This window comes from Pyxicephalus adspersus, chromosome 12, assembly GCF_032062135.1.
Source record: "Pyxicephalus adspersus chromosome 12, UCB_Pads_2.0, whole genome shotgun sequence".
In the NCBI taxonomy this organism is placed as follows: Eukaryota; Metazoa; Chordata; class Amphibia; order Anura; family Pyxicephalidae; genus Pyxicephalus; species Pyxicephalus adspersus.
Window position 1 is genome coordinate 2,278,770 of NC_092869.1, and position 9,457 is coordinate 2,288,226.

The 9,457-nt window shown below is 47.0% G+C and overlaps 2 protein-coding genes across 4 annotated transcripts in view; one reads left to right on the forward strand and one right to left on the reverse strand.

Moving 5' to 3' along the window:
- LOC140342561 (nonsense-mediated mRNA decay factor SMG5-like) overlaps positions 1 to 9,457 on the forward strand; it is a 70,733-nt gene that overhangs the window by 37,900 nt on the left and 23,376 nt on the right. The window lies entirely within an intron of this gene.
- LOC140342560 (NACHT, LRR and PYD domains-containing protein 3-like) overlaps positions 1 to 9,457 on the reverse strand; it is a 47,990-nt gene that overhangs the window by 9,597 nt on the left and 28,936 nt on the right. Inside the window, 2 exon segments of the mRNA XM_072428768.1 lie at positions 4,720 to 6,067; positions 6,070 to 6,411. Of these exon segments, the coding sequence (XP_072284869.1) occupies positions 4,720 to 6,067; positions 6,070 to 6,411 (1,690 nt within the window).

The window sequence follows — 9,457 nt, forward strand, 5'->3', positions numbered from 1 at the left end:
GCAGGGCCGGCATGACTGGGATGGGCAGCCCCCTGCCGGAGTGTTAAGGGGTTAATGATAAGTGAGGAGAGAGAGGCGGGGGAGTAGTGAGAGGATGGGTCGGAAGTAGAGGGAGGAGTGTAGAGCGTTTAAGTAGAGGGGGCATCGGAAGTGAGGGACAGAATTTGCGGAAGAAAACTTTAGGTAGATGACAACAGCATGGCGTCCTCAGACACCCTGATGGAGCAGCTTAGGGCTGCAGCGGCCTCTCACGGTAAGGGCCTGGTTGCAGGATAGGGTGGCAGAAGCTTTAGGGGGGCTGCCAGTGGGTCCCAAGTAGTGAGATTAGGGAGGCTGTGGCCTCGGCCCCGATGCGCCTGAGCCCAGAACCGTTTTTGAGAGCTCAGCACCGTTTTGGGAGCCCTCAGAGGGACCCTTCTGACTTGCAGGCTGGACAAAGCAGGGTCCAAGCCAGACAGAGGTCAGGTAGGAATCCCCGTCGCCCCGAGCTCTGGAGAGAGGGCTGCAGCTGCCAGGGAGCGCAGTCCCCTCTCAAGCAGGTGAGGCCTTGAGAGGAAAAGCCTCACCTGAAGGAGACATAGCATGTATGGGAGTTTTTGTGCTGGGGGGGTTAACTAGTAGGGGGGAGGGGAAACATGGGGGGGTAGGGGGGTTTAGTTAGTTAGCAAGTTCAAGGGAGGTCATGCAGGCTATTAGGCAGGGGTCAATGTGGGGGGGCAGAGGGAGTTTAGCGAAGAGAGGTCGTGTGAGGGGTCACTGGTATCAAGTGTAGGGGAAGAGGATGCAGGCAGTGGTATATTTAAAGGACAGAAGCAGTAAAGTAGGTCAGAGTTGACGGAAGGCGTGGGAGATGCGGCGAGAGAAGTCTACGTGTGCTTCGAGGGACCGCTGGGAGCGCACTTAAAGGAGAAAGTTTGTGAGAAGATTTTAAAAGTTGATTATGTCGACATATTTTCTCTTTTGCCTTTAGAGCGTTTTAATGTCAATAGGCCAGCGGGGGAGGGGTGCAAGGATGAAAGTGAGAAACGGCGTCAGCACTTGATTCTTCGCACCTTCCTTAACTGGTTACAGACATTTAATATATTAGCCAGTGTACTTGGGGAATGTCAGCCACAGCTGTGTGTGGGTTTATTTTGCTACCTGGACACTATTAGAGAAGCACACTGGCTTTACCGTGCCACTGCCTGGCTGGGGTATGACGAACAATTTCGTCAGCAGAAGGCAGTGAGATCCCACTGACATCGGTCTTTGGATGAGGATAATGACAGTGGGGAGGCCCAGTGGACATCATTTATCATTCCTGCCGGGGGGTTCAGTAAATGATGGCATTGATCCAGAATGGTACTCCGTGGCTTACACATCACTGGATGCTGCTATTCGGTGGGTACAGTGCTATGGAAAAGGTGCGTTGATGGCAAAAGCGGACATTGAGGCCGCTTTTCGTTTATTGTCGGTACACCCCGAGTGTGTGGGTTTGTTAGGTTGCAAGTGGCAGGGGGAGTATTTTGTGGACAGGTGCTTGCCCAGGGGTTGCTCCATTTCTTGCGCACTGTTTGAACAATTTAGCACTTTTTTGGAGTTGGTTGTTAAGTGAGTGGCGGGGGTGGAATCGATCATCCATTATTTGGATGATTTTTTGTTGATCGGGCCTCCGCCTAGTTCTGTTTGGGGGGGGGGGGGGGGAGTGATTGGGGCTTGTGACAGGAAGAAAATGCGTTTGAGAGAGTTACAGTTGAATTGAACTTTGCATGTAGAGTGGTGAGTATGGGTAGAATATTTTGTAGACGGGTGGCAGCGGAGTCAAATTGCCATCGCACTTTGTGCATTTGTCCGTGAAGGCAGATTTGAAGGAGTGGAAAATGTTTTGAAGCCTATTTTCAGGGTGAGTGGAGTGCAGGGGCGTGGTCTCAAGAGTGGGTGGAAGCAGAGCTGGTGAAGAATTTGGTGGTGCTGGAACTATTCCCTATTGTGGTGGCAATTGAATTGTGGGGGAAGGAGTTGGCAAATAAAAAAGTGAGATTCCATTGTGATAACCTGGGGGTAGTACAGGCCATCAACAGTCTGTTGGTATCATCAGGGCCACCAGTGAGGCTGCTGAGGCATTTAGTGTTGAGGTGCTTGGAGCATAACATCTATCTGTTTGCGCGCCATATTCCAGGGGTTAGAAATGTTGTGGCTCATGTGTTATCTTGTTTCCAGTGGGACAGGTTTCGCGTCCTGGTGCCAGAGGCAGAGCAGCGAGGGGAGCCTTGTCCAATGGAACTGTGGGGACTTGCATTGGCCTGATTGGTGAGATGGTACAAAGGTCGGTGAGTGAGAGCGCACCTGGAATAGGTATGCCGGGGTTTGGAGAGAGTTGGATCAGTTATGCAGGCAGTTTGGAGAGGGGCGGACAGGAGAAAATTCAGTGCACCTATTGTTGTTTTGGCTGGCACAGGATTTGTTAGAGGTGGGGGTCAATAAGAAATTAGCTGGTATAGCATTTTGGTTGTTGCAGGGGGAGAGGGACCAGACTAAGACGTTTTTAGTAAAATAGGCTGTTAAAGGTTATAGGAAAGGAAAAAGGTCTCTGGATGCTAGGAGGCTGATGCGGAAGTTGTTGGTGAGCATAGCACGGGTGTGCAAGGGTTCATATGAAAAATTGCTCTTTTAAGGCAGCCTTTGTTTTAGCGTTTTTTGGGGCATTGAGGATTGGGGAATTGGTTAGCCCTGCCTGGGACCGCTGGGGGAGTAGTGTGGCAGGATGTCTCTTGGTCGGAGGAGGAGGTGAGCATATGGATCCGCAAGTCTAAGACTGACCAGTTTGGGAAAGGTTTTCAGATACAACTTTTTAGGATGGTGGGGTCCCCTGTCTGGTTACGGTAGTAGGGGAATTCATCAGACAGAGGCCTAGGATAGAAGGGCCTTTGTTGTTGCATGAAAACAGGGCGTTTTTGTCTCAATTTCAGTTCATAGCGGTGTTTAAATAAAGTTTAGTGAATATGGGTAAAGATCAGAAGGGTTACTCGTCCCATACCTTTAGGATTGGGGCGGCCACGGAGGCGGCCAGATGGGGCCTAGGGGAGAGGGTAATTCGGAGGATTGGACGGTGGGAATCAAGAAGGTTCTGGCTGTACATTCGGCCACATCTGTTGTAAGAGTGGGGTTCAACAGGGGGGTTAGGTGGTGGGGTGGTAGGAGTTGTGGTAAGTTGGTAAAAATGTTTATTACAGGAGGGCGCAACTGCTTAGTTTGGATACTGGGTCCTTTGTGTGGTGGGGTGCCAGAAGAGGGGAGGTACGGCCACAGGGCCGACTGCTAGGATTGCCCAGGGAGGTGGCTACAGTGTGCTGGCTGGGTGTTCGTGGCATGCTATGGAGCAGGGTGGTGCCGGAGCTTCGTAGATTTGTGGAATTGGACCGGTGTCCGGATGTGGTGGTGATACATCCGAGAGGCAATGATTTGGGGCAGCGATCCTTGCGGGAACTGATCACGGATATTAAAATTGATTATTTGAGGATCAGGTTAGAGTTCCTGAGAGTGATCATAGTTTGTTCAAATATAGTGGCCAGAACGAGTTGGAGGGGAACAAGGTCAGTAGCGAAGGTCAACAAAGCACGGATCAAAGTAAATAAAGAGGTGTCCAGGTTTGTAACTCGGAATGGGGGGATTGTGGTCAGGCACAGAGAATTGGAGGAGGAAACGTGGAGGTTTCTATGCAGTGACGGTGTGCACCTCAATGCCATAGGTACAGATATGTGGTTTTTGGGTCTGTAAGATGGAGTGCAGCGAGCATTTCGGGAGTGGAAGAGCGCTCAGGCAAGAGGTATCCCGCCTGTTGGGGTTTAGGAGGGTAAGCGTCCTATTGGTAATTTCGGTAGGTCAACCCAGTGGTAGGGTGCCTATTAATGGTTTTATGGCGGGCCCCTGAGGCGGTGCTGGGCGACTAGGGGCCAGTGTGGTAAAAAAAAAGGTGAATGACACTCGGTGGAGCGGACTTTACCCTTCCTAGACCTGCAGCCTGGTTGGTTAAAAAGTGGAGTTGGCTATAGTGCAATAGGGCACAGTGGTTTTTGATAATGGGTTGTTGGTTACAGACTTAGTTATAATTGGTTAAAGAAAATTTTTGAATATAGTTATTAATATGCTTATGTTATGTTAATGGGATGATATTTTGAATGTTAAATTATGGTAATGTATGTTATTTAATGTAAGTTATTTCATATGTTATTTAAGATGGTTATTGGTTATTTATTGTTTAATAAAAAGAAGTTTAACAAATTTTGTTAAATAAACGGCTGCTTACCAGCCATTTTAACCCAAAACAGGTGTCAGTGCTTTTTGGAGAAAAGAGGGAGGGATGGCTGGTAAGCAAGAGGGGGCGGGAGACTTGAGAAGGTGAGGATAGTGAAAGCAAGGTGTGGAAAAGGTTTCAAAGCAAAAATGTGGTTAAGTGCGGGAAGGATTTTTAAGTGAAAAACGGTAAGTGCAAATTTGGGGGGAGGGGAAAGAAAATTGATTTAAAGGGGTTTTGGGTGAGAGGGGTCGATGATCAGAGCTACCCGAGTCATGTGTTTCTCCTCCTTTATTCTGCTAAACTGTGTTTGTATACGGAGTTGGGTGTACAGGATTAATGTACTTCTTCAGATTGTATGATCCATTCTATAATGTTCAGTCACAAAAAACCCCTACAAATTCCAGTGTAACACAGCAATGTTATTATGCATATATAATTCTTACCTCAATTTCTTTATGGAGTGTAAAGCTGGTAAAAATTTCCTCAATCCTTCATCCTGAATATGACATGAGGTAAGATTTACTTCTTCTGTGCAAGACTGAAGGACAGAAGACAGCACAGAGCAATCCAGAGGGCTGAGGGAGATTTCGGAAAGGTCAGTATTGTTTGATCCAATACATTGTGACACCAGAGCCTTATTCCTGCTCTCATGGAGATAGAAGAATGTATTAAGAAGATTTCTCTTGTCAGATCTTTGTTCTTCTGTGATTTTATGCTGGATCCAAGTAATGACATCTCTGGCAGCCTGAACAGACAATTCTCCAACATGAGACTTTAACAGGAATCTAGTAGAAGAGTCTGAGAGACCACAGAGGAAACAAAGCAATATTTCAGCACGGCCATCATTGTAAGATTCAGCATCATTAAGTGTTTTCTGTAATCTGTCGGCATTATAGTCTATAAAATGAGCTAAAGCAGCAAAAAACTCCTGAAGAGTGAGATGTAAGAAGGTGTAATCCACATTAGGGGGCTGACCAGATTCCATTATAAAACTTGAAAAGAGATGTTTATCATTTCTCACATTGTATGACTTCAGATAATACTCATCAAACACAATGATGTGATTCATGACTCCATATTCTGCCATCCATCCAATAGATGTCAGCAGTTCCCGGGCAGTGTGACTATCTCCTGTATTCTGGTTGTGATTGGCCAGAATGTTGGTGACAAAAGTCACAAAGAGCTGTGTCACAGTTTTGGGCAATGACTCCGTCAGCTGATCAGTGTTGGTTGGTTGGGCTTTGAAGCACATTGATAACACTGTACAGACAATCCAGCAAAATGATGGGATGTAACAGAAAGTGTACAGCGTGTCATTCTCCTGCACATAATGAAAAGCCTTGTCTGACAATTCTTCACTTTCAAAGAAATTTTTAAAGAAGATCATTCGGTCCTCATGGAGAAATCCCATGATGTCAGTTATTCTCTGGAAAACACTGGTATCACCTGATGCCAGTCTGGTTGGGCGGCTGGTTATCAGTACAGAGCAACCCTTAAGAAGACTCTGCCTTACCAAACTAACCACAATATCCCCAAAATCTGTTCTCTGCTTTGGATGGGTCAGTTTTCTTGATTTGAAATCCATTTGGTGACTGCTTTCATCTAATCCATCAAATATAAACAGAAGTCTCTCCGGATCTTGTAGAATATTTTCAATCTGACTCTCCAGATATGGATGTTGTTGAAGAATCATTTCCTCCAAGCTGACCTTTCCCAGTCTATTAAGATCCCGGAATCTGAAGGAGAAGACAAAAGCAAATCTCTGGTAGAGTTTTCCCTTCACCCATTCATGACAAACTTCTGTATCAGTGTGGTCTTCCCTATTCCTGGCACTCCGCTCACCATTACTGCATGTGGTACACATTGTGACTGGTGGCTCCAGCGGAACAGTCTGTTGGGGGAAATGTGTTCCAGTCCAGTTTGTGTTTCCTTCAAGCATTCCTCGTGTTTTACCCCACTCTGTATTAGTTCATTCTGAGGACGCTTCCTGGACTGATCCGTGGAGACTACAACCAGGTTCACATAACGCTCACTGATGAGGAATCCTTGTGGTTCCAGGGTAGTTCCTGGGGGTTTGTGCTCAGCTAGAATCTCAGTCCTCTCCATCAGATGTTGTTTGTGTTTTTCTTGAATTTCTGGGGAAAGATGGAAAAATATTTTCCAAAACGTTTAAAAACTATATACAATTTTACTTACTCCAATATGTATTTAGAACATACATATGATTTAAATGTCATATAAACAGTACATTATCTCTTTTCTTTCTTTGCTCTTATATATACAGTATATAGTTTTTTTCTAAGAGCACAAAAAAAATGTGTATAGAACTGTTAGGTCTAACCAGCGCAACCTGCCATCACTGTTTGCAAAAGGGAAGCTAAAGGCCGGAGAAATTGTTGCCTGGCAGAAAGGAAAGACGATGGCCCTGAGATGGTGTGACAAGAAAGATGTGTGCCTGATGAGTACTGTCTATGATGCCTCCATCGTTCTGGTACACACAAAACGTGGGAAAGAAGTGATGAAGCCACAGGTGGTGATTGACTACAACAACACCATGGGAGGTGTGGACAGAGCTGACCAAGCCATGACATTCTACCCAGCGATGAGGAAACGGAAAAGGAAGTACTACAAGAAGATTTTCAGGCATATTGTTGAGCAATGCATAAGGAATGCCTACATTCTGTACAAAAATGGAGTGACAGGCCTGTGAATCATTCAGACTTCATTTAGAAAGTTTCCGAATCCATTGTCAAGAACCACCAAACATCATCAATGGCTGTGAATAGACCTGGACGTCGTGCTGTTGTCGTTGTCAACCCAGAACGCCTGACTGGTCATCATCTTACAGAATACTTCCCACCAACCCTGAGAAAGGCAGCGCCTACAAGGATGTGTGCGGTTTGCTGCTCAAAGACCGATGACAGAGGAAGGAAGAAGCGCAAGGAAACCAGGTTCTATTATCCTGACTGTGATGTTAGACTTTGTGCAGCACCCTGCTTCAAAATAGGTCACGTTGGGACCCTGATCACGTGCCCAAATTATAAGTGCATATATATATATATAACCCCCTCTCCCCTCTATAACCTCCTTACCCCCTCTCTCTGGCAGTCTATGGAATGCCAGATCTGTTGGCAACAAATTAACCTCCATACACAACCTTCTCCTTTCTAAGTCTCTGAACTTTCTGGCTCTCACTGAAACTTGGCTTTCCTCCTCTGCCTCTGCCTCTGCTGCTCTCTCCTATGGAGGCCTGCACTTTACACATACCCCCAGACCCGGCAACAAAGTAGGGGGTGATGTGGGTCTCCTTTTCTCACCTAACTGTACATACAAAGTCCTTCCTACCCCTCCCTCTCTCATTTTCACCTCATTTGAAGTCCACTCTGTCCAACTGTTTAGCCCCTTACCCCTCATTGTTGCTGTTGTCTACCGCCCCCCTGGCCCAGTATCACAATACCTCATTTGAAGTCCACTCTGTCCAACTGTTTAGCCCCTTACCCCTCATTGTTGCTGTTGTCTACCGCCCCCCTGGCCCAGTATCACAATTTGTGGATAACTTTGCATCCTGGCTCCCACACATTCTCTCCCATAACCTGCCCACCCTCATCCTTGGTGACTTTAATGTTGCAATGGATGAGCCCAACCATCCCTCCTCAGCCAAACTACTCTCCATTACTTCCTCATTTGGACTAACACAGCACATCAATGGCCCCACACACATAGCCAGACACACATTAGACCTGGTATTTTCTAAACTCTGCAACCTCACCCTCCTTGACAACTCACCATTTCCTCTTTCTGATCATACCCTTATCACCTTCAACCAATCAAACCCTTGCCACATCCCAGACTTGGTCAATGGCAGAGAGATATCCGTAACCTTGACCACAACCTATTCTCTAACTGCCTTGCGTCCCTAACCACCTCCCTCTCCAAAATCACCTCCCCAGATGAAGCTGCCACCATGTTAAAGCACTCCCTTTCCCTGGCTTTGGATAATGTTGCTCCTGCCACATTCCGCTACCCTCGCCCTGCCAACCCCCGACCCTGGCACAACAATCACACCAAACAGCTACAAAAGACTGTTCGTGCAGCTGAGCGCAAGTGGAGGAAATCTGGCCTCAGCACTGACTTCATGGACCAGAAAGCCAAGCGTCAAAGCTTTAACACTGAGCTCACTGTCACCAAACAAAATTATTTCTCCGCAATCATTTCCTCTCAAGCTTCCAACCCACCCAACCTCTTCTCCACAATTGACTCCCTCCTAAACCCCACACCTGCTCCCCCCACAACATCCTTCTCTGCCCAAGATATTGCAGCCTACTTTAGAGATAAAATAGAAAAAATCAGATGTGATGTCTCTGCCCACTGAGCCACTCCAACCATACCCACCCCTTCCACCTGTAAATCTGCCCACTGAGCCACTCCAACCATACCCACCCCTTCCACCTGTAAATCATCACTGGCCTCCCTCAGCCCTGTTACTGTGGATGAAGTCTTAACTCTTCTCTCATCATCTCCATCTACTACATGTCCACTTGACCCAATTCCCTCTGATCTACTTCTTGCCCATTCCTCCACCCTGGCCCCTGCCCTAACCAAACTATTCAACCTCTCCCTTTCTACCGATCCTAAAGAAACCCTCACTGGACCCCTCCCTACCCTCCAACTACCGCCCTATCTCCCTTCTCCCATATGTCTCCAAACTTCTTGAACGCCTTGTCTACAAAAGACTCACCCATTACCTGAGCAGCAACTCTCTCCTTGACCCCCTCCAGTCTGGTTTTAGAGCAGCCCATTCCACTGAAACAGCCCTTACTAAAGTGGCCAATGACCTCATTAGAGCTAAGTCTCAAGGCAACTTTTCCCTGCTCCTTCTCCTTGATCTTTCCTCTGCTTTTGACACTGTTATCTCCCCCTTCTAATACAAGTCATGGCTCCATTGGTATCAGTGACACTGCTCTCTCTTGGTTTGCTTCCTATCTGTCTGACCGCTCCTTTCAGGTTTCTTTCACTGGTAATTCCTCCTCTCCCACTCTCTACCGTGGGTGTTCCCCAAGGGTCAGTCCTTGGACCAGTTCTCTTTTCTCTGTATACCTCCTCTCTCGGTAGTCTCATATCCTCCTTTGGCTTACAGTACCATCTGTATGCTGATGACACTCAAATCTATCTGTCCACCCC